Here is a 25,402-nt window from a genome sequence, read left to right as displayed (position 1 = left end):
TGAAGTACTTACATTTGAGAATATCCTTAAAAGTATAATTTAGTCTTCAAACTTGTTCTTCCATCATCTTTGTAGTTGCATTCTTTCCTTTGAGCTTTTCTCAATATGACTTCGTTGTTCATGCTCTTTGCAATCCATGAACTTTCTTATGCACGTGAACTCTGTTGTTTTCCTGAAAACTTTTACTTAAAACATATTAAATATATCATTTGATTTGTTTTCATCAAAATAAGAATTGTAAGCCTTATTAGGCCAACAGTTAAAATGTTGTTATTTTTTATTAACCTCATTTAAACTTTTCCAAAAATTTCAAATACGTCCTCAATGATCATAATTTAGCCCTCTTTTATATATAGGGACTCATTTGCAAGGATTAGTAATTGATTAGAAAAAGTGATTAAGCCAAAAACTCTCTGAATTTTTCCATGCCTATATTGTTCATACTACTTCCAAATACTCTCATACTCCACATTCCTTGATTATTCAAGCCTAGTAAGAGTATTTAAATTGTTTGTGCTCCATTCTAAAAAGCCCACAACTCTCATTTGAAATTTGTATTGCTTGACTTTTATCTTGAGAGTTAGGCTAGAGTTTTTCCCACTGATTTGAATAAATAAATATTGTGTGGGAAAATTCATTGGCTTTGGGGTCTTTGCATTGATATTGTAAGATTCCTTAAGCAATATTTTTTTGGTGTGCAAAATATTTTACAAGCTTGATTTCAAATAACTCTTATGCCTGCTACATTTGAGAAAATATTTTTGAGTTTGTTTGAATATTATTGCTAACATCTTTGAAATACTAATTTGACATTGAGATTTGGTATACTTGGTTTTCAAAGAATAGCTTATTTGAACACTCTTGTGCATATTTGAGATTATACATTATACTGAGTGTTGCTTGCACATATACACCATTGAGCTTATTGTTTCATACATTATTGGTGTGTTCTGATTATTACTGGTACAAATCTACTTGACTAAGAAGCAATATATTTGTACGCATCTTGTATTGAGATATTGTTGCATTCCAGGCATGGCCTGAGGGGACAGTAATCCAGCCTGGAAGGATTGATCTTAAAGGTTGAGGTTAGTCCTATACTAATTGTCGTGGTTTTATTAAGTGTCACTCCACCCGTTAAGTGAGCATATAGTGTAATCCTTGTGCTTGTGAACCAAGGTGGGGACGTAGGCAGTTTGCTGAACCTCGATAACATTTCTGGTGTCATCTCCATTTACTGCTTTATTGTGCATGCTTGGTTAAATTACTTGTGTAGTTTACTTTCCGCTAAATATATATATATTGTTTGATTTTATACACACTAGATTGACCTTAGGTTTTTGTAATACTGTTGTTAGTGGATTGACCTAGGGGATTAAATTTTTAAATACCAATTCAACCCCCCTTTTGGGATTACAATAAAGCTAACAATTGGTATCAGAGCCTAGTAGCTTAGACTTAATAGTTATTTTGCAAAAGATCTAGATGGCTCATAACACTATAACTCATTTCCCAGAGGGACCCTCTTCCACACGACCTCTGATTTTCAATGGTGTCAATTATACCTTTTGGAAATAAGGGATGTGCATTTATCTTCAGAATATTGACTGGAAGGTGTGGAGAGTTGTCTCTAAAGGAAACTATGTTCCTATGAAAACTTAAGGTACAACAAGAGTTTCTAATACTGAAGAGGAATATAATGATGGTGATATGAAAGCTGTTATTTTGAATGCCACTACCATGAATAATTTGTATTTTGGTCTTGATGTGGATGAATTTAATAAAGTTATGGCATGTTCATTTGCTAAGGAGATATGGGATAAGTTAGAGGTCACATATAAGGGTACTAGAGATGTAAAAGATAGTAGGATTGATATGTTGACCAGTGAGTATGAAGCATTTAGAATGAACACTAGTGAGTCCATTCAGAGCATGTACACTAGATTCACACTCATCATAAATTCACTGCATGCATTAGGAAAGACCTATTCTACATATGAGATGATTAGTAAAGTCTTTAGAGGTTTGCCTCCTATTTGGGAAGCTAAGGCTACGGTCATATCTGAGGGTGGAGACCTTAAGGCCATGCCACTAGACCAACTGATAGGTTCACTTGTCACCTATGAGTTGGCTATAAATGAGAGACTAAATGAGCACAATAGGTTGAGAAAAGTAACTGCACTAAAAACGTCTACTAATTCATCTAGTGAGTGTAGCGAACCTGATTCTGGAGATGATATGGCCATGCTAACTAGGAAATTTAGCAAGTTCTTCCGGAAGAACAGTAAACCATATAGAAAGTATAGAGAGTCTACATTTGAGAAAGGAGATGTTGATCTAGGCGTAATCTCAAGAGGGGGTGAATTGGGTATTTTAAAAATTCTTTGAAACTTATTTACCACTTAATCCCTATTAGTATATTTAACAAATCAATTGCAGGAATTTAAAACTGAATCAAATTTATTTTATCAATGAGTTCTTTTTACCCAATTAACTGCGTGTGGAGTTACTCAACATACATATGCAAGTTAGATATTGAAATACAATGTGGAAAATAAAAAGATAAGGGAAGAGATAAGGCAAACGCGATTTTACAAGGTTCAGGCAACCCGGCCTACATCCTCGCCTTGAGCAACCCACTCAAGGATTCCACTATAATCCCTGCTCCTTAAATTAGGATGGAGCTTCCCTTACATCCACTGCTTACAAAAGGTACAACTTCCTCCTAATCCACTTCTTACAAGAGATACAGTTCTCTCCTCAAGCCCGATTCACAACTCGAACTGTGAATACAATATAATATGCAAAATACTCAATGTTGCTTCTAACAAAACTAGTAAGTATAATTGAAATTCCTAATACATAATAATATGATGAAACTTGAAACTCAGTATGTATGAAACGGTACTGTTGACCTTATAGGTCACACCCAGTTTTGATAATGACAAATACTTTGGTATTTAATGTTTTTCCAAGTTTGTGTGCAGGTTTATATTATCAGATCATCTGTTGGTACATGAGAAGACTTGAAGACTAAAGACACTGAAGACTCATTGTAATTTATATTTGGTGTAATATGTGTCTGTAATAGTAATTAGGATATATGGTCTATAATAATCTCTGCATGTCATGCATGTAGGTTTGTAAGCTCAAAAATGCCATAAATTGACCATAGAGACTGAATGACTTTAGGGCGGTCGACCGACGCCAGGTTTTTGGGCGTACTTGAAAACACCCTAGGTCCCTACACTTAGTGCACATTGTCCCCACAATCATATATATTATTTGGGGAATTAATTGAAGTAAAATTGGGCAAAATTGCTAAAATATATAAGAGGTCGGGTGACCGAACCCCAGGAGTTCAAAACTCCTCGGGTGCCCAAACTACTGGAAAGTCAGCAATTTGACCAGGTTTCGGGCGACCGAATGTAAAAGAACCATATTGCCCTAGGGCAACCGAACCCTTAGAAAGTTACTTTTCCCCAACTCGGCCGACCGATGTCTTAGTTCAAAAAGAACCCTAGGCGACTGAACATATGAGTTCGGGTGACTAAACCTAGGATCGGGCACCCGAAACTACGAAGTGAGGCTACTGACTTTGATTTGGGAAACTGAACTATAATCCGGGTGACCGAACTTATTTAAAATCCTTTTATAACTGTGTCTATTCGGGCGACCGAACCAAGGTTCAACCACCCGAACCTCGTCGGGTTAAAATTAATTTAACTGAGGTAAAATCAAGTTTTGTTGGGTTAAATGTGCTTAAGCCTTTTTGAACTTTTCTAATAATACCCAATAGGTCCCAAATAGTTATATTTTTTACCTAGCCTATAAATATGGGTTCATTTGTGTGGATTAGTATAAGATTAAGAAAAATCATTGGCCAAAATCCTCTCTCTTGAAAATACTCTTTTTGTCCAAATACTCTCAAATTTTTATTCCCTTGATACATCTTAGTATTGTGAGAGTATATTGGTTGTGCTAGTATATATTAGGTATTGCTAATACTCCCAATGTGTTTGTGTGATTGAGATATTATTTTTGGGGAGTTTAGCTTAGGTTTATCCCACATATTTTCATACTATAAATCTTGTGTTGTGATAACTTAGTAAGCTTAGGATATTTGCATTGTTATTGCAAGTGTCCAATAGCTTTGTTTTTGGTTGTGCAAAAATATTTTTCTACAAGTTAAAATATTTTCAAACTACTCTTGTGCTCATTACATTGAAGGAAAATGTTTTGAGCTAGTTTGAATACTTGATTAACTTCTTTGAAACCTTGATTTGCTATTGAGATTTTGTTTAGCTTGTTTCAAAGATACACCTTGTTTAGAACACTCTTGAGCATATTAGCGATCATATCTTGTTGAGTGTAGCTTGCACAAAAATACATACCACTTAGCTTACATTTCCTACATTATTGATGTGTATGAGATTACGCTTACATTGGGTACATATCTGCTTTACTTGAGAAGCATAATCACTGTACCGGTTACTTTGTGAAAAATACTGTTGTATTTCCCGATGTGGCCTGAGGGGGCTTGATCTAGCCCGAAAGGATCGCATTGGGGTCAGCCCTGTGAATTTGACTTAGGGCCTTCTCCACCCCGCAAGGAGAGTTTGTAAAGGTTGAGGTCAGCCCTGTGCTAATTGACCTGGTTGTAATCGGTGCCACTCCACCCGTTAAGTGAGCATTAGTAGTAATCCTTGGGCTTGCGAGCTAGAGGCGGGGACATAGGCACAGTTGGCCGAACCCCGATAACATATTGCGCATGTACTTTATATTTTCCGCACTTTACATTTCAGCACATGTATGTTATAGCGCATGATTTAATTTTCGCATATTATCTGCGCATTTGGGTGTGTGTATATAGAAAGACCCTAGGTTGTGAAATACTATTGTTGATCTAGTTAAACCTAGGAAAAAGTTTTAAATACCCAATTCACCCCCCCCTTCTTGGAATACACCAAAGCTATCAATTGGTATCAGTGCCTTGTTGCACTAGACTTAAACGTTTTTGTAAAAATATCGCAATGGCTCAAATTGGTGTATCCCCATTCGGTGAGGGACAGTCACCCACCAGTCCTCCATTGTTTTGTGGTGTTAACTTCACCCACTGGAAAATTCGAATGAGCATGTTTATAAAATCTATAAATTGGAGGGCCTGGAAGGTGATTGATAAGGAAATTTGTATGCCTATAGAAAATGATATTAATTTGATGCATGCAAATTCGACATGGACATGTTATATCTTGCATTGGATTCTGATGTTTTTGTTGAGTTTGTGGCATGTCAGACTGCAAAAGAAATCTGAGATGAACTAGAAAAGAAATATGAAGAATCCCAGGAGAAGGAGATAGCAACTCCTCCGAATGCTCGAATCTCAAATGATCAAAAGGAGGTAAATCATGAGCTAGAAATCAACGAGGAGGTATATGATTCTTACTCTAGCTCGTTTGATGATTATTGTGATGAATGTTGTGATGTATCATATACTGAATCATCTGTTGATAATATTATTAATGATGCATACGATGATTCTCGTGAAAAATATTGCAATATATTATATGTTGAATCATCTGTCAAACCTTGTGATAATTCTGAAAATGATTCATGCGATGTTTATTGTGAAAAATCTTGTGATGAATCATTTGATAGCTCATTTGATGTTTTGACTAAAAATTCATGCACTGATTAATATGATAATTCTTGTGTTGAGTTATGTGATGAATCATGTGCTAATTTGATAAATAAAAGCATGTCATTCTACAAAGAACTAGAAAAGGATTTACTTAAAATGCATAAGCTTCTAGTTCGGATGTCTAAGCAGAAAAAAGTCATGAAGAAAGAAAATAAAAGGGTGGCAACACAATTAGATGATCTAAAAGATTATCATGCCACAATAGAAAAGAAAAAGATTGAGAAAATATTGAAAATTGTCTGCTTAGATGAAGAGATAGATGATTATTCTAAAGTTGCTCCCAAAATTAAAGATGAAAAGAATAATCATAATAAACCCTTCAAAGTTAAGAAGAGAAATTCTTTCAAAAAGGATTCACTTTGTAAATCCCATCGTTATAAATTTTCCCATGTCACATCTAGTAAAAATTGGGTATGCAAGCACAATCTTTCACATTTATTCAAAACTTGCTTGCACCATAAAATGAAAGGGCATGTCAGTTTTAATTGTCTATTTAGAAGTGCCTGAGGCCTAGACAAAGAAATGATGTGGATGATCATGAAAGCAAACCCCGTAGGACCTAAAGTTAGATGTATCTAAATTAACTTTACATAAATATATTCAATCATCCTTAGTTCCTAGGTTTAAGGGGTAGTGATGACTATAGGCTCGGGAAGTGGTGCATGCTTAAAATTCCAAATCTTGGTATATGTAATCACTATACACTATTGCCATACTAAGAATCATAAGATAACCATGCCAATACAAAAATTGAATAAAATCCAGTTTCAAAATGGATAAAGCATTTTTGCTTGGTAAACAGTTCAAAATGCTTAATTCATACTAAAATGTAAACATCTTAAGTTAAGCATACACTGTCCATTGCACAAGCTTGTGGTTTAGGGAACCCATATATCACTATATATCATTTAATCTTAAACCCATCGTTGAACTTAAAAGCATTGACCAAGTAGCAGTCATCATTCTAGGCTTATAGCACTATTGATCATAAATGACTAATATATATATATTGAGTGCTCCTTGACTAGTCTGTTAGGACATATCCACTTCCATGAAAACATTTTGAATAATGTCCACTCGTTCTAAATACTCTTCTAAACTAAATGATAATTTAACTTTAAGAGTATTTATTTTTAATTCACTTCGTAAGCTCTCAAATCATTAAGTCATATCCTTTAAGCTTTATATACTTAGAGATCAGTTGAATGGCTAACATGATCACCTTGGTCTCAATCTAGATGAATGTATAAAATTCAAGTAGACGTATGCACATACATTTTTATATTGGAAACCATTCGAAGTCATGCCTCTGTCATATATTGAAATTCATAAGTAAAGAGGCATACATTGGCTTATGACCCTGAAGAAGTATTGCATGTGACCTTTTGGTCCAATAAGCCTAAAGCGTTCATGCCAAGATTAAACCATTGAAAATCTTATAACTCTTGGCTAAAGAAAGTAGAAATTGAAAAAGGCATTAAATGAGTTGAGTGCATAATTCAAGGGGAGCTTTTATTCTTCATATATATAAATTAACATGCTCTCTTGATATCATACTTTTTATGTTCATATGCCTTTATGAAATCAGCATTGTAGTCCACCATCCCTGATTTAATGAATTGTTAAAATTTCTTTGATGGATATTTTACGTATTTTTCTAGCATGAACTTCTATTAAGCTATATTGAATATCTTGAGTTGATTATACTACCTAATTGCATGCTTGTTATTAAAAGCCTACTGCATGGAGGATGCAGTTGATGAGAATGGCATGTTGGTAGTAGATATAGGTTCTCATGTTCCTTGAACTGAATCATATACTGCTTAGTTGAACCTATCAGGTGCAGGCTTTATGGGAAAATGTTCGATTTACAGACGGCATGCTGTCAAAATTTCGATAGGAATTTTCCCAAAACAAAACCTTGTGCTAACAGATGATTATGATAAAATTAATATTAAAACATTTTTGAAATGATGAGTGAAACAAAATAGATAATTAAACTTCATCCTAGCATAATCATTAACCGTTTAGAAAGGCTCAGATCTATCCCTATAGGAAGCGCATAAATGATTCATATGCATCACTTTCGTTTATTGAAATATTGAGGCTCTTCTGATATCCCTAAACATTATATCTTGCACTTAAAACTTTATGTTTTGATATGCAATGTTCGTGGGTCATGAACTCTATTACATGCCTTAATATACACTCTTCTGATGCATCCATGGTCTATAAGGACAACTATACTAATCAAGTGACAAATTCAATTGACAAATACTCAGTATAGTTGATTTTAAAGATTTGGATTGATGGCTTATACTACTAAGCATAATGAAATTAATCTTTGGTTAGTATAAGCAGTTAAAGAATCTAAGCACGTACTCAAATTGATAGGGGGAGCATTTAGGCATAAATTCCTATCTTGTTTTGCTCAAAAATATCTTTAGCTTAGATCTATTGTGAACTCATTGTGGCATGTGATTGAATTAAATGTTTTTTATCGAAAATCATAATCTGAAGCATGTTTATACTGCCACAGTTCTTTGCATTTACTATATGATCTTGCATGTGATTGATAAAATTCTAGGATCATTATGGTTGTAGTTTTCTGGTTATACTATGAATTATACTTAAATGCTAAAACCAGAAAAATGTTGTTTGCTTGCATGATCTTCAAATTCTTTTGGCAAGCAACCCCCAGCGCTATTTTGCAAACATCATAAGGGGAATATATATTTACTTGTATATACATATATATTTATGGTAATATTTTATGGCAAGAATTAATTTCAAAACTAAATTCCTTTTTCCTCTCTTGCCTTATTATTATATATGGTTTTAAAGTTGCATAACTGGTTCATGGATCTTACATGAAAATGCATGCGAACTAGTTAGATTGTTTTTATGCTCAAACCTACTATTTGGTATCATATGTCGTGTGTTTTAAACTCAAATCTTTCACGGGTCTTATGATATGTTTCAATTGTCATGGCTTGTGCATATTATGGTATAATTTAGTTTTCATGTCATTTAAGTCTTCAAATGACCAGTTACAGAGTTTGTGTGCTTAATTATTAAACATGTCCTTACTTTATACTCTATGAATTTGTTTGTGATATGAAATGCATGACTATCATATCTTTTGCATGTTGATAGTTATATCTATGATTTAAGAATACTGAACTTTTTGAGTTGATTTTTGTGGATATAATGAAAATTTAAAACTCAATCATGTCATTTCTATACAGGTACTTCTGGAAAAATGTTCTATTTTCAAACGGCATGCTGCCGAAATTTCTAAAAATTTTCCCAATGTTATCGTATATTTAAATGATTCATACCCACAAGCCCTTCTTACATGATTTATTTTATAGCCCTTTTTGCTGTTGCCAAAGGGGGGAGATGGAGATGGAGGCAAAAATTAGGTAGTATGGGTAGTAGTAAAAATTGTTTGCATTGTTAAATATTTAACATTATGCATATTGCCAGGGGGAGCCTTTCAAGGCTATACCCACTTTTTGCATAGTATATTTGTCATCATCAAAAAGGGGAAGAATGTTGACTTTATAAGTCAAACCCAGTTTTGATAATGACAAATACTTTGGTATTTAATGTTTTTCCAAGTTTGTGTGCAGGTTTATATTATCAAATCATATGCTAGCACATGAGAAGACTTGAAGACTAAAGACCCTAAAGACTCATTGTAATTTATATTTGGTGTAATATGGGTCTATAATAGTAATTAGGATATATGGTCTGTAATAATCTCTGCATGTCATGCATGTAGGTTTGTAAGCTCAAAAATGCCATAAATTGACCATACTGATCTTTCAATTCCTTCAGTTCGGCTGGAGCCATCCTGTATGGCGCTTTAGATATTGGTGCCGACCCTAGTAACAAATCCACAGTGAATTCAATCTCTCAATTTGGTGGTAAACCAGGTAATTCCTCTACAAAAATATCTGAAATTTTTCTAACCACTAGAATATCAGCCTGTTTCAATTCTTCCTTCGGCAGCTCTTTTATGTAAGCTATATATCCTTGGCATCCACCCTAAAACAATCTCCTCGCCTGAATAGCTAACACTAGCTGTGGCGAGGCACGCACATGTGAACCCGCAAATCTGTATTCTTACTCACCTGGGGGGTCTGAAAATTATTTCTTTCTGATAGCAATCTATGTTGGCGTGACTGGCTACTAGCCATTCCATACCGAATATTACATCAAACCCTTGCATATCTAATATCACAAGATCAGCTGGTAATACTTTTCCCTGAATCCCCACTGGAAAGTTCCTAAGTACCTTCCTACACCTCATAATAGATCCCGTCGGCGTGGCTACAGACAGCTCAACGTCCAACAACTGTGCCTCTACCCCAGTTACTTTAACATACCCTACCAATACAAAGGAATGGGTGGCACATATGTCAAATAGAACAACAACTTTATATGGTAAAACAGTAAGGATACTTGTCACAATGTCTCCAGCAGTCTTAGCATCTCCTGACATCAATGTATAAACCCTCGCTGGTGTTGTGTTCCTCTGCTGGGCCCTACGGAAGGGCTTATAACCACCCCGAAGTGGTCTATAAGCTAGTGCGTGGATCAGTGATCCCCGACATGATCGTGCCATATTGTAACGACCTGCTATTTAACTGGGGTTTTTTTTATACTATAACATTTATAATACTCTAATACCATACTGGATTAAACCCAATCATCAACCTAAGCAGGGAGAAGCGGAAATCAAATAAAAATAACCATATATGATTATATACAACACCAGAGTGCTAAACTGTTTCCCAAAACATACATATATGATTGTTCCCTAGAAATACCCTTAACTGGCAAGGGCTATACAAAAATACTCTCAAAAATACTCACTCTACTGTCAGGGCAATACTGAGGCCCCTCTATTTGCGAGCCTAGTCTGCTCGCCTACCCAGATCACTTGAAAAATGTTAAAGTAATGGGATGAGCCAACACTCAGTAAGACGAAATATGCTATTGCTAGTGTGTGGCAAATGAGTTACAATACTATGAAAATTTGTTACTACATAATCATGTATAATTGAAACTGTAATTGCAATACAAGTAATATAAACCACCCTCCTTTCCAGGTTGCTTAACATATCTATACTCTAGGTTTCTACTCAAAAATACTTCTAATGTACATAAGTATATTCTCTGTCTCTGTAAATATGTATATACATAATAATAACTGAAAACTTCCCTGTGGATAACTATGTGTCATGATTTAACCCCTCATGACAGGGTTGTGCGGCCCGTAGGTAGAATCTATCCTGACTAGCCGACCAAGGTAAACCACTATACTCCCTCAATCAAATCGACCACTCCTCAACCCATATCTGATGGGGAGCCTGTCCACATCTGGGCACGATCGACCTACTACCACATATTATCTGAATAGGTGGTTGCACTCTAAACTGAATATCTGTAGCTACAGTACCGTGCTCTGTAAACTGTATGGTCCAACAGGGTTTGATACTATATAATACATCTCTATATACAACTATCTGATTTACCATGATTCTGAAATTACTATATTAACCATGACAATGAAATAAACTGTAACTGTGTCAACTGTATTTCTGAACTGAACTGTAATCTGTAAGTCATGGTATTGAAACTGTATTATCATGGTACTGAAAACTGTATAATCATGGTATTCTGTAATTGCTATAAAACATATCCACTGGCTGTATATTCTGTAAAACATACCCTGAAAATACTGTAAAACATACTACTGTACTATTTTCATATTCTCAAGCCACACAATAATTTAATACATAATATTCATAATTAATAAACTGTATAATGTCCTACTGTGAATAATAACCTGATAAAAATATACATTTCATACTGAAAATCATTTTAGAACTACCTAGCATAGCATATTTCCCTTACCTGATTTCTGCTAAAATCCCCGTACTGAGACAAGTCCAACACCGATAGGGTTCTCCACTCAACACCCTGAAAACCATATATCCCAGAACAAAACATCACTATTTCTACGTCTACAGCATTTCCTACAACTTCCAGAAGGTCAAAAACTGAATAAAAGGCCTTACCCTGATTCTGGGGAGAAATTAGACTCAATCCCACCGACGATCCGCCCCAGCAAACTTGGAGAGAACTCCACCAAGAGCGTCGTGGTGGCCTCAGATAGTCAATTCGGCCACTGACGAGGCCGAAATTGAAGAAAGTAGAGGAAGAAACTGTAAGGGAAAGGAAAGAGAGAGACTACGACAGAATTTCTGCGATTAAAATCAGTTTTGGGCTATTTATACTACGGCCTTTGTCGACGAGCCACGTCATCTCATCGACGAGTCCTGTAGAAAATTTGTCAACGAACCTGCACCCTTGTCGACGAATTTCAGACTTCCAAAAATCCTCTCTCAGTATCTTCTCGTTGACGAAACTTGCCCTCGTCGACGAGACCCTCTTGTACCCTCGTCGACGAATCCCCTATGTTCGTCAACGAGGTCATGAGAAAATCCCCTGGGTTATTATATTCAAAATGCAATGTCATCGAAAAACACGGAGCGTTCGTCGACAAAGTCGACTACCTCCTTCTGTTATTATTTCCATTTCTCTCCCTCTTTATTATTTAAATAACATTATTCTTCGAGTCGTTACCCATATGGCCAAATCTCTTGCACTGATAGTAGACATTCTCTCCCAACCAACATTCACCTGGGTGCCTCCGGCCACATATAGGACAGATAGGAATAATCTGCACACCTTGAACACCGCTGTGCCCCATCATTTGTCTCTAGCCTCCTCCATATCAGTCTCCTCTCCATAGGCCCCGATTGGGACCTACCAGAAAAAAAGGTGGCGTGGGCCTCTTCCTCTGACTCGATACTCTTACATCTATCTCCTCACTCTCCTCTACTACTGTAGCTCTATCAACTAGCTCAGATAAATCCTACATCATCAGTATTGCCACTTGCTTGTATATATCTTGTCTCAAACCTTGCTCGTACATTCTAGCTTTCTTAACTTCATTTGGTACTATATATGGAGCAAATCTTGACAACTTGACGAATTTCGCTGCATACTGCTGAACTGTCAACGTTCCCTGGGTCAAACTCAGAAACTCTTGTACTTTAGCCTCTCTAACCATGGCAAGATAGTATCTATCAAAGAATATGTCTCTGAATCGGACCCAAGTCATCAGCACTGGGATGGGTCTCTACTCCTCTGGCAATTTTGTGGTCGTCCACCATCTCTCGGCCTCTCCTACCAACTTATACGTGGTGCAACGGACCCTCTGCTCATCGGTGCAGTGGAGCACAGTCAGTATCTTTTATGTCTCCTATATTCAGTTCTCTACAACTACAGGATCAGTTGTTCCCAAAAATACTAGAGGGTTCATCTTCATGAATTTTTCTATCATGCACCCCTGCGTGGTAGATGGACCTCCCTGCTCCCTAGATCTCTGTGCAATCTTAGCCATGACTTGCTGAGCTACACCGTGTAATACAGCATCTGAGTCCCTGCCTTTTGCACTAGAAGGCCCTGCTCCATCGTCACCGCTAACATGAGCACTACTACCTCCTAGGTTCATCCTACAATAATACCAAATTATTCTGAGAATCCGAACCTTACAATGCTGCTCTAACTAAAATACCACATACCTCATATCACTAATTTAAGGTCTAGTCCTACCATATGGAAAAAGAAATCGATGATAGTTTACTATGGTTTTCCTGAAATCGTCACCCTAGGAAAATCACATAAACCACCCCGAAATATCTGCTTCCAGACTACAGAACATAACCCTAAATTCTCATCCTAATTTCCCAACATTATCTCACTAATATTCTATTCTATTCTTCTCCAAAATTTCATTCCTATATTCTGGTATTGTTTTCCGTTACACTCTAGAGTCTACAGAACCTAACAACCTAAGCTCTGATACTAGACTGTAACGACCCGAAAATATATACCATTTTTTTTTCAATTAAACTTTACTATATACTGAAATTTAATTTACTCTGATACCCTTGGATTATACACTATAACATCTCATGCCCCAATGAGCACTGAGGAAACCCTATTCATTTTGCACAGATACGCAGCAGAAAACATAAAATTGTACATCCATATTTAAACCACTAGAATTAAATAATTCCCCAAAATAAACATACACAAAAACACATCTCCCAGTAACATCCACCAAAAATCCTGAAAATTACCCAAAAACACATCTCTCTGAAAACACTTACCCTACAATTAGGGCAGTGCAACAATCCCTCTATCGGTGAACCTGATCTGCTCGTCTAGTTGGGTCACCTAAAAAATGTTAAATCACTGGGATGAGACAATGCTCAGTAAGAGGAAATATGCTATTACTAGTGTGTGGCAATTGAGCTCCATAAATACTACACTGATAAATATCTGAAACTACAAAAGCTACTAAAACATTATATAGTACAACTTGCATCTATTATTGTTTAACATATAACTGTAATATCTGAGTTTTCTACTTTTCATACTTCTAGTATCATAATAAAACTGCTTATATTCTATAAATTTGTATACATATACATAACTGTGATATTTACCCTGAAAAACTGTACGTCATGATTTAACCCCTCATGATAAGGTTGTGCGGCCTGTAGGCGAGACTTAACTATGGTTGGCCCACTATGATAAGTCATCTGTAACTCTACCAATCCTCAGTTCGACCATCCGCAATCCCTCCAAGGCACTACACTGGTATCTACCTCGTCAAATCGGCCACCTCAACCTAGTCTGTTGGGGAGCTTGCAATCTCTCTAGGCATGGTTGACAGAATCCTCCACACACTATCTGAGATGTGTGGTTGCACTCCGATCTGTAATACCAACGGTACCGTGCTCTACTGATATTTGAACTAATTCATTAGGGTATGATACTATATAATACTATTTTTTATATACACATCTTACTATTTCATCATGATTCCAAAATAACCATAACACTGTAAACTGTATTGAAAATACTGTAATATCTGAACTATAATAGTTGTAATATTTGATCTGTAATATCTGAACTGTATAAATTGTATATCATAGTTTTATGACTTTAACATTTTGAAAATCATGGTAATCTGTAAATGTTATAAAATATCTATCTGTAACATATATCTTTCTGTATAATATCTGTCTATAAAATCTATCTAACTATATATACACTATAATTCATAATTTTGTATAATCTGATAAAACATATTTCAACATAAATAATGTAAATCATAGTAATCTGAAAACTGTAGGATTTCTGCATTGATTTGATAAGGTCTCATGCCACACAACTAAATAAATAAATATTCCATATTCTAAAAACTATATCTTCTAATATACAAATAATTTATGTAGTGGATAATAATCTAGAAAAAACATATAATTTACTGATAATATTCCAAAATTCCTAGCATAACATATTTCCCTTACCTATCTAATTGGAAGGCTTGCCTCCAATTCAACTCTCACGCCCTCGACATATCAACCTCAAAATCCTTTAATTACATATATACAGATTCCTAGTAATACACTGAATTTCCCAAAAAATCATCATACTCACATTTCCTGAATCTGCCTATTCGTAATTTCCTAAACTATAATTTACCTTGGTTCTTGAAAAAATAACCATTGAGGTCCTCAACCCATGCCTACGGGATCCCAAAAACACCTTAACCCTGAAATCATAACACCCTAATTTTACCTCACAAAACACCATTATATTCTCATACAACACAAAATATAGGGTTAGATAAACCTGGTAGTACTAGAAATACCAAAATAATCTACTTTCCTTGATTTTGGGATGGTTCCCAAACTTCTCAAATCAACATTCTGCTCTGGTTAGGTTGTAGAGAATCTCCCCAAGATCATCGTGGTAGCTTCTGATCTTCGAACTGGGGAGAAACGGAGTTGAAAATCTAGAGAGAAGTGAGAGAACTGAATTCTAGAGAGACAGAGAGAAGAGAGCAGCTGATTTTTCCGTCAAAAATCTGATTTTTGCACTTATATAGATGGCTAACCGCATGGCTTCGTCAACAAGCCACGTCACCTCGTTGACGAGGCCAAGAAGGGAGTTGGTCGACGAATTCATAACTTTCGTCGACAAAATTCAGGCCCTGAAATCGCTCCTCTCGGTATAATTTCATCAACGAGACACATGTCCTCGTCGATGTGTCTAAGAAGGCTATTCATCAATGAACGAAGACTTTGTTAAGGCCCCATTTGAAATTTTTTTTCCTCTCATTTCTTTATTATTTAATTTTTATAATTTTCTGGGTTACTATACTTAAGTTGTGGTTCTATTTTTTGTTACTATAATTTTTAGGTCAGGAGAGGGAAAAAAATATTTGTATGTTGGATGGGCCAAATAATGAAATGTTTTTCCCTCCAAAAGAATTTGCAATATCAACATTTTGAAAATGGTGTCCATACTAAAAACAAGGTGTTGTAAAAGGTATTCTTTGAGCAACTATAAATGCTATAAATGACAAACACAACATTACAAAATTGTTACTCTATATTAAATACATATAACATCGATTACACTTGTAAATGATTATTGTTTATAACATTCTTTATTAAACAATTTAAATAAAGAGTTGTAAATGTAACATTACTTGTAGTCAAGAGTGAATGAATTTATAACCCTACTTATATTAATATTTCACATATGTCAAAAACAAAATAGTCAATTTTTTTGGATTTTATTTGACTACTTAATAATAAATTAATCAAGGGTTATAGATGTGTTCTAAAATTCAATTGTCCAAGGAGGTTCATTGTTAAAAAACTAAAAAATTTCGTCAAATGGTTCATTTCTTTTATCCTAAATTAGAAAAAAAATATATGATACATACTTTCTAATATTCTAACACATTTAAGTAGAATAGAAAAATATTGCACTAGTCAAAACGCACTTAATTATTGTTTTATTCGTATCAATAAATATTTGTTTAGCATTATTATACTTTTTTTAAGGGCCTCCACTCATTATGTGACCTCCATTGTATCTAATAAAATGAGTATTCAAAAACTAGATAATGAAATATGTTACAAATATTTTTTATTATATTTATTTTTAAAAGTGGCTTAATTCTAACAATAATATTTCCAATCAATGTTGTAAATTTATTTATAAATTATTATTATATCATACTTAATAAATTTATTGACGAACGACAACATTTAATTTCCATTCATAGTCCGTAGAAATTTATAGTTGGGGGTTGGAGTTTGCTTGCACATCATCACAGTGAACCATCATTAGGAAACCAATACCGCTACACTCGAATAGTTGCTGCCAGCTTGCGGCAACAATATCTAGGAGCGTGTTTGCTAAAGCATTAAAAACCGAGCTTCCATATATTGTTTATACCTCACATAAATTGTATTTGAAACTTAAACCAAACAAGCCTTTCACTTTTTCCTTTCTTGGTTTTTATCTCATGAACCCCTAGTCCTAGGATCACACCCTTTGCTTCAAAGATCAATCTCTAAGGTACCTCCTAATTTAATTTCTATGTTTTTTTTATTTTTTTTTAACTTTTTTTCCTTGAACTATTTTGAATCTTGTTGGAATCATCAGACCATTCAGACTTCTTTCCATCAAAAATTTATTCCTTTAATTACTTTTATTTATTTTTGTATATTGCATTGTTTTTTGTGATCTTGCTTTCCATTTTTCTATAATATGTGGTGTTATCTTTGTTGCTACAACCTTATCTTTTCCTTTTAGGGATTCAATTCTTGTAAGATTTCAGTAGAAGGATTTAATTTTCCAACATTTCAACTCAAGCTTAAGGTGAAATATTCATGGCATTTGAATCTCAAGGAAGTTATGAAATTTTGGAGAAGCTTGTTGACATTGTCGCTAATTATCCAGAAGAACAAGTTGATTTCGCTCAATCCAAACCATGTTTTGACAATGATCAAGTTTCAATTGATGATTTCAAACTTGACAAAGGAAAGGGAAAACTAGTTGATTCAAAAGATGCATTAGAAATGAATCCCAAGTTGGGAACTACAAAGATTTCCAAAACTAAATTAGCATTAACTAATGATGTTTCATCCACTCGTCATCGGTCAATCACTGACCTTCCTCGAGCCTTGATATTGGAAATCTTAAACTACCTCGACCCAAAAGCGCTCGGTGCATTTTGTTGCGTCTCAACAATCCTCCGTCGGATCACATCAGAGCACCATATTTGGAAAGTTTGTTACTGTGCGAGGTGGGGTTTCCTAGAAGTTTCAACATTTGGGGGCTCTGAGTTAACAGATGGGAAAACTTGGAAGGAACTCTTTTCAGAGAGGGAGCTCAAAATCAATGCCTTCAAAGGAGAATACAATCTTGAAGTCCTATATGGCCACACAGAGATAGTTCGCACAGTTTTTCTCCTACCTTCTGCAAATCTCATTTTTAGTTCAGGGGATGATTGCACTGTTTGTATGTGGAACATGGAAGATGGGTCAATGGTTGCATCGTCCCGACCCCTTGGTTGTGTCATCCATGCAGTTGCTGCAGACACGAAACTTTTGGTTGCTGGGACTACTCATGGCTTCATCCACTGTTGGAAAGCTATAAAGGGGTTTCCTTTTCTATTCGACCTTAAAGGCTCTCAAAACCAGCCCATTGAATTTCGACTATGGGAACATGAAGGGCCTATCACTTGTGTTGCTTTAGATCACACAAGGATTTATAGTGGCTCACTCGACATGACTATACGCTTATGGGATCGATCTATGATGAAATGCATAAGTGTTTTGAGGCACGATGATGCAGTTTGGATGCTCATCCCCCGTGGAAGTATGGTGGTGAGCACATCAGGCGACGATGTCTATCTTTGGGACACTACAGACGGTGGTAGGAGAACTCCTGTTAGGGTTATTTATAATCTCCAGACAAAGGCTTTAGCAGTAAACCATGGTGGTAATTTCATTTTTGCTGGGGGAGAAGAAGAGGCCATCCATGTGTTTGAGGTAAGAGATCATTATAAAACTATTCCAATCACAACATGGTATCCTCACGCAGGTCCTGTGCTTTCCCTTGCCTTTGAGTTTCCATGGCTTGTTGCTGCATCAACGGAGGGGAGGTTGTCACTAGTTGACGTAAGATTGTTATTAAGGAGTAAGAGATCTTCCATGAAAAGGTTTTTGGGAGTAAATGAAATTGGCGCCGGCAGGGGAGCGCCTCGGGAGAAGACGCTATATCGGATGGGGGGCAAAGTGTACTCGGTGGACATTAAGGCTGCTCATATTGTCTGTGGGGGTGAAGATGGCCTTGTTAGGGTCTGCAACTTCTCACAGGGTTTGGGGGCTACAGCCAAAAAATAGTTAGGATGAGGTGATGCATGTAGGCTCCAAAAAGGGATGAACAATATACAAATAAAGGATTAAGGGTGGTCCTATTTTTATTTTTCTTTTTTTTTTACTTCTATTTGACAGTATTGCTAAGGTTAGTTGTGTGGTAGAAGAACTATAATTATATATAAATTGTAAGCATGCATCTAGGTATTATATGTTCTCTTAGACATTTCAGTATTGGAGGATGGTGCATGGTTAGGTGAAGGAGTGTTAATTTTATAATTAATGTATGTTGTGATAGGTAATGATGTGTTGTTAATTTTTTTTTTTTCCTATTGCTTTGCTCCATATAAAGGTATATTGGTGGATTATGGAATTATTTTACTGTTTAATGGTAGGTTGATTTAGATGAGAATTAAATTGTTCCATTTGTTGTATAAAAACCGTGAAACATTCACCAATACATTGGCTAGAGTTTCATGTCAAAATTCTTTCATAAATTGAGAGAGAGAGAGAGAGAGAGAGAGAGAGAGAGAGAGAGAGAGAGAGAGAGAGAGAGAGAGAGAGAGAGAGAGAGAGAGAGAGAGAGAGAGAGAGAGAGAGTCCAAGATATTCTAACCATAATGAAGTTTTTTCCTTAAGAAGCCATCTAATAAATTGCCCTCCAAGATATTCTAACCATAATGAAGTTTTTTCCTTAAGAAGCCATCTAATAAATTGCCCCTAGCTTTGTTACATTTTGTAGAAGCTTTATTTGATAAATATTAATACTAAAATAGGTTTTAATAGTTTTCATAACCAAATCTATCAATGAACTCATGCATGGATATGAGAAAATAATCAAAATTAAGAACAAGCTTATAGTATAAGCAATATGTCTACTAGTTTGTTTCATGGGCCATTCTAACTTTTAGAAGTTGGAATTTTTAGTGAGAAGGGTGTGTGATACATGTGAGATAGGCTACTTTCTTTTCCCCTAACACACATTTAGTAAGTCTCTGATCAGCCCAAGAAAGGAACTCGCCTGCAAAGCTTTAAATTGCTAACAAAAACAAGATGTAACTAAAACAACCTATCTCGTGTCAAAAATAATAAAAACAAATTGTAAAATCTTGGGGATTATACACAAAAGAATGTACAACAAAAAATATTCTGAGCTCCACAACTTTTTCATGAATGAAGATCACTAACTTTTTGTTTTGTTGTGGAAATAATATAGTTTTCCATTCTATCTTTCTTTAATAAGGCTTTTATTACTTAAAAAATCACATTTTTTTTATTTCACGACTCTAGTCAATCAAATCTTTCTTCCTTGAGATTTCAAAATTTTCACAACCTCCCCTAAGATTTGACAAAAAGATGTGAAACTCCTTTGATATTTGCAAAAGAAAAAAATAATATATAATAAAAATACAAGCCCGGAGATGAGGTATAAGTATCTCAAAAATCAAATATCATAAAAAGTCTCTGGGATTTTCGAAACCTTAAGGAATGTCTGCATCTCTTTTTTTTAAAACCTCAAGGGAATCAAATGACTTTTGCCCAAGCTTTTATTACTTACAAAAAGTATTTTCAAACATGAAACAACTATTTCAATCATAATTATTGCACTTTTTCTTTTAGAAGTAAATCATAATTAAAAATGTTAAGTACAACTAAAATAGTTTTGAATATGCAATATTTTTAGCTCTAGTGGGGACTAACTAGGATTTACATATAATGTTTACGTGCAAACTATATGACACCTTAGCCAATATCAATCCTCCAATACAATTAAGTAGTAATTGGATTTGTTTATCATTATTTTTTCATTTATTCACTTATTTGGCTCATTTAATACCATTGGAGTTTGTTCTCAATAATAACATGTAAAGACTTTCTTGAAGGAAGATGATGATTGCTCAATATGAGGTAGCTCCTCCACCTTCCATTGATATCAAAGTTAAAAGATAAGGCTCACAAAGCTACATTATTCTTTTTGTATGTTTGAAGCTATACAAGAGTCATCCTTTTATAGGTGAAGAAGGCAAGCTCACAAGGGTAACTCAATAATTACACAAATCATGGAGATTGGTCAATTAACTTAATTAGGAGATTAGCTAACATCCTCCCTCACACTCAAGGTGGTATCAAAGATGTCAACTGGAGTTTGCAGACTAAAGCACGATGGCGACCAGGTGGATAAGCCTTCGTGAAGATATCAGCCAATTGATCTGCCGAAGGAATTGACAAGAGGCGAAGTGTCCCTTCCTAAAGATGATGACGCACAAAATGACAGTCAATCTTGATGTGTTTGGTGCGTTTATGAAATACAACATTATGAGCAAACTAGACAGCACTATGATTGTCACAATAAAGCGGAGTGCTCGAGGGCTGAGGAACACCCATGTCTTGGAGAAAACAACGAAACCAAAGAAGCTCAGAAGTAGTATCAGCAAGGGCCCGATACTCAGCCTCAGTACTAGAGCGACCAACAAAAGTCTGCTTTTTGCTCTGCCAAGAGATAAAAGAGTCACCAAGTAGAAAAAGGAAACTAGTGGTAGACCGACAATCAGTAGGGTTCCCTCCTCAATCAACATCAAAATAAACCTGCAATGTCAAGGATGAGTGAGAGGGAAAAAAAAGTCATGAAATAATGTGTCCTTCACATATCGTAAGATGCGAAGAATAGCTACATAGTGAACGGAACGAGGAGCCGACATTAATTGGCTAACAAGGTGCACTGCATAGGCAATATCTGGTCTAGTGACAAAGAGATAAATCAAGTTCACAGCAAGTTGTCGGTAACAAGTGGCATCAGGAAGGAGCTTCCCATCAGTAGGACGGAGTTTGATGTTGGGCTCCAGCAGACTATCAGCTATCTTACAATCTGTGAGACCAGCACGTGTGAGAAGATCATAAGCGTACTTGGCTTGGGTCAAAGAGTAGCCATTAGAGGTAGGGGACACTTCTAAGCCGAGGAAGTAGCTAAGAGAACCGAGGTCTTTCATCTCAAACTACTGACACAGAAATTGCTTAAGCTCGTGAATACCAGAAGTATCATCACCAGTAATGATCATATCATCAACGTAAAGTAGTAAAATAGTGATGCCCGAAGTAGTGTGATGGGTAAAAATAGCTAAATCATAGGGGCTAGAAGCAAACCCAAGTTGTGCAACAATGGATATGGACTTGGCAAACCAAGCACGAGGAGCTTGCCTAAGCCCATATAATGCACGTCGGAGACTACAGACCCTACCAAGAGGAAAAGGATACCTTGGAGGGGGCTACATATATACCTTCTTGGCCAAATCTCTATGTAAGAAGGCATTCTTGACATCCATCTAAAATAAAGGCTATTGTCGAATAGAGGCAACAGCCAAAAGGGAGCGAACGGAGGTAATACGAACAACGGGGGAAAATTTCTCCTCATAATCAATGCCATACTCCTGAGTAAAGCCCTTTGCCACTAAACAAGCTTTATGTCTTACTTCAGAACCATCGGAGTTCGTTTTCCTTTTATACTCCCATTTGTTCCCAACTATAGTCTTTCCAGAAAGCAAGTCAACCAAGTCCCAAGTATAAGTTTTGTGAAGTGCATCAAGTTCTTCAGACATAGCTTGCTGCCAAACAGTAATAGAACAAGCTTTGCAATAATTGCGAGGCTTATGAAGGGAGTCAACAGTAGAAAAACAATCGTAATCACTAAGAAAGGTAGGAGGTGCATTTACCCGGCTAGAATGACGGATATCCAAATCAGAGGACTTGGGCGGAGGGGATGCGATGCCATGATCATCAGACAGGCCATGTTCAATAGAGGCAGACACAAAGTGATCACCTGATGAGCTGTCATGACCTGCATGAGAGGAAAAATCAAGAGAGGAATCTATGGCAGGGTCAGTGAAAATGGGAGAGTATAAGGGACAATCGGAAGAAAGTAGAAAGATACTAGTGAACATTTTATGTTCCCAAAACTAAACATGCCCAAAGAATCAAAGACGCTTGGCTGTGGGGTCATAGCACCAATAACCCTTGTGTTCAATTCCATAACCAAGAAAGCAACAGAGACGAGAGCGAGGTTCAAGTTTTGTATGGAGGTGGGAGTAAAACAAAGCAAGCACAACCAAATACTTTGAGAAGAGAATAATCAGGTACCTTTCCATAGAGGAGCTCATATGGAGATTTATTGGAAAAGTAGGGGTTGGAATCCAATTAATAGTGTAAATAGCAGTAAGAGCGTCTTCTCCCCAAAAGGATTCTGGGAGGGATGCAAAGAAAAGTTGAGAGCGAATAGTGTCAAGAATGTGACGATGCTTATGTTATGTACGGCCATTTTGTTGGGAGGTGGATGGACAAGATCGATGGGACAAGGTGCCAGCCTCTTTAAGTTCTTCAATAAAAGGGGTAGAAGTATACTCTAGGGCATTATCGGACCGAAAGACTTTAATGATGCAGTCAAACTGAGTTCTAATCATCTGCTTAAAATCACGACCGGCATAAAGTAATCCAGTGCAATCATGCAAAAGATAAATCCATGTATGCCAAGAGTAATCATCGATAAAAATGACAAAGTAACGAGACCCGCCCTTAGTAAAGATAGGAGCAGGTCCCCAAATATCAAAATGAACCAAATCAAAAGGTGCAGAAGACAAAGAATTACTTTCATTAAAAGGTAAAGCTTTCTGCTTCCCAAGTTGACAAGGCATACAATCAAAAGGTTCAAATTTAACATTTCCTAAGCAACCACTAGAAGCTAAAGACTGAACATAAGAGAAAGAGGTATGACTGAGACGAGAGTGCCAAACACTGGAAGACACTACAACAGTAAGAGACGGAGAAGAGCACGAACTAGGCAAATGTAGAGATGTGAGTTCGAAAAGGCGACCAACTTTACGACCGGTCCCAACAAGCTAGCCTATCTTCGGATCCTGCACATCACAACCTTTGTGAGAAAAGGTTAAGATAAAACCACTTTCAACAAGTTGACCAACAGAAATGAGATTTGGAGACAAGTTAGGCACAACATATGTGTCAGGTACAAAAAAAGTAGGAGTAGAAACATGACCAAGATGACTAACAGACATATGTGAACCATCAGCAGTATAAATTAAAGGAATGGGATTTAAAGACTTCCTATGTGTCACTAAAGAGGAATCAAAGGTCATATGATTGCAACAGGTAGAGTCAATAAACTAAGGTGTAGAGTTACCTGTGGAGACTGATAAGGCAGTAGAAGTAAGGGATAGAACCTGGGTGATAATTGCCTCAAGGTCGACTGTAGAAAGAGATGACAAAGAAGGTGCAGAAGATGAAATAGAAGCTAAGGAGCTGGTGCAGACAGCAGCAACAGGCTTGGAAGAGTAAGATGCCTTAGCCTTAAGAGCATCCGTACCATCCTTAGCTTTCTTCTTAGGACAATCAGAAATACGGTGGTCATCTTCCTTATAGTAGTGGCATTGGCCATTGAAATGACATGGTTTAGAATAAGCAACAGCTACAGTAGGAGTAGCCGAAGTAGATTAGCTAAATGAAGTAGTAGCCAAGACCATATCGGTAGAATGAACCCAATAAGTGTGTTGTCGTGTCTCCTCATGAATGAGCTCCGCAAGAGCAACCTCAAGTGTAAGAAGAGGAGATCAATGTAACAAAGAAGCTCGAGTATTCTCAAATTCATCCCAAATATGCATCATAAAATATATGAACTGACGACGATCGCAATATGTAGCAAAAAGCAGGGTCAACTTGAGAAAGCTAATCCCAAATGCCACTAACCTGAGAATGAAACTCAGCAATAGACTGTCCAGGTTCCTGACGCATCTGAGAAAGTCGAGTTTCCAACTAAAACTCGAGAGTAGCATCACTACCACAGTTGTATCATTTTTCCCAAAAAATCCCAAGCAAGTTTGGCATTATGAAACTTGGGAAGTAGACTCTAAATAGTAGGAACTGATGTGTTAATAAACCGAGAAAGGATCTTACAATGAGTACTTTCCCATTTATCAAGAGCCTCATTAAACTCCTCTGTGGTTTGCTTGCAAGTTTTTGTGGGTTTTTGTTTTGTTCCAATGATAAAACACCATAATCTCCATCCAATCAAAAAGACTGACATTTGTTGGGCCCAAGCATTGTAGTTGGAGTCATTCAAAACAATCTTAATAGGGCGAGCTACATCATTTAAAGACGCCATAAAAAAATTGATAATGCTGATCAATTTAGAGCAGAAGGAGGGCCTCGATGGAATGAGCACAAAAAAAAAAAACTAATCAAAGAGAACCAACTTCATCGGAGCTCCGCTGGGAGGCCGCCGGAGATGACGGTGAGTAGCGGCGGATGTGGCAGTGTTTGGCCACTGGTGACTGGCTTCTGAATAATGAAGACCACTTCCTGT

At 36.3% G+C, this 25,402-nt stretch overlaps 1 protein-coding gene across 1 annotated transcript; it reads left to right on the top strand.

The window, feature by feature from the left end:
- Positions 1-17,134: 17,134 nt before the first annotated feature.
- LOC131148013 (F-box/WD-40 repeat-containing protein At5g21040-like) lies at positions 17,135-19,340 on the top strand. The gene is made up of 2 exons (XM_058097751.1): positions 17,135-17,233; positions 17,471-19,340. The coding sequence occupies exon 2, from the start codon at positions 17,548-17,550 to the stop codon at positions 19,063-19,065; it is 1,518 nt and encodes a 505-aa protein (XP_057953734.1). The 5' UTR covers positions 17,135-17,233; positions 17,471-17,547; the 3' UTR covers positions 19,066-19,340.
- Positions 19,341-25,402: the final 6,062 nt, after the last annotated feature.

This window comes from Malania oleifera, chromosome 2 (assembly GCF_029873635.1).
Source record: "Malania oleifera isolate guangnan ecotype guangnan chromosome 2, ASM2987363v1, whole genome shotgun sequence".
In the NCBI taxonomy this organism is placed as follows: domain Eukaryota; kingdom Viridiplantae; phylum Streptophyta; class Magnoliopsida; order Santalales; family Ximeniaceae; genus Malania; species Malania oleifera.
Note: the sequence above shows the minus strand (reverse complement) of the source record. Positions and strands in the feature narration are given on the sequence as shown.

Excerpts from the sequence above, each read along its gene's own strand:
- LOC131148013 (XM_058097751.1), top strand. The coding sequence starts at position 17,548 with ATGGCATTTGAATCTCAAGGAAGTTATGAAATTTTGGAGAAGCTTGTT.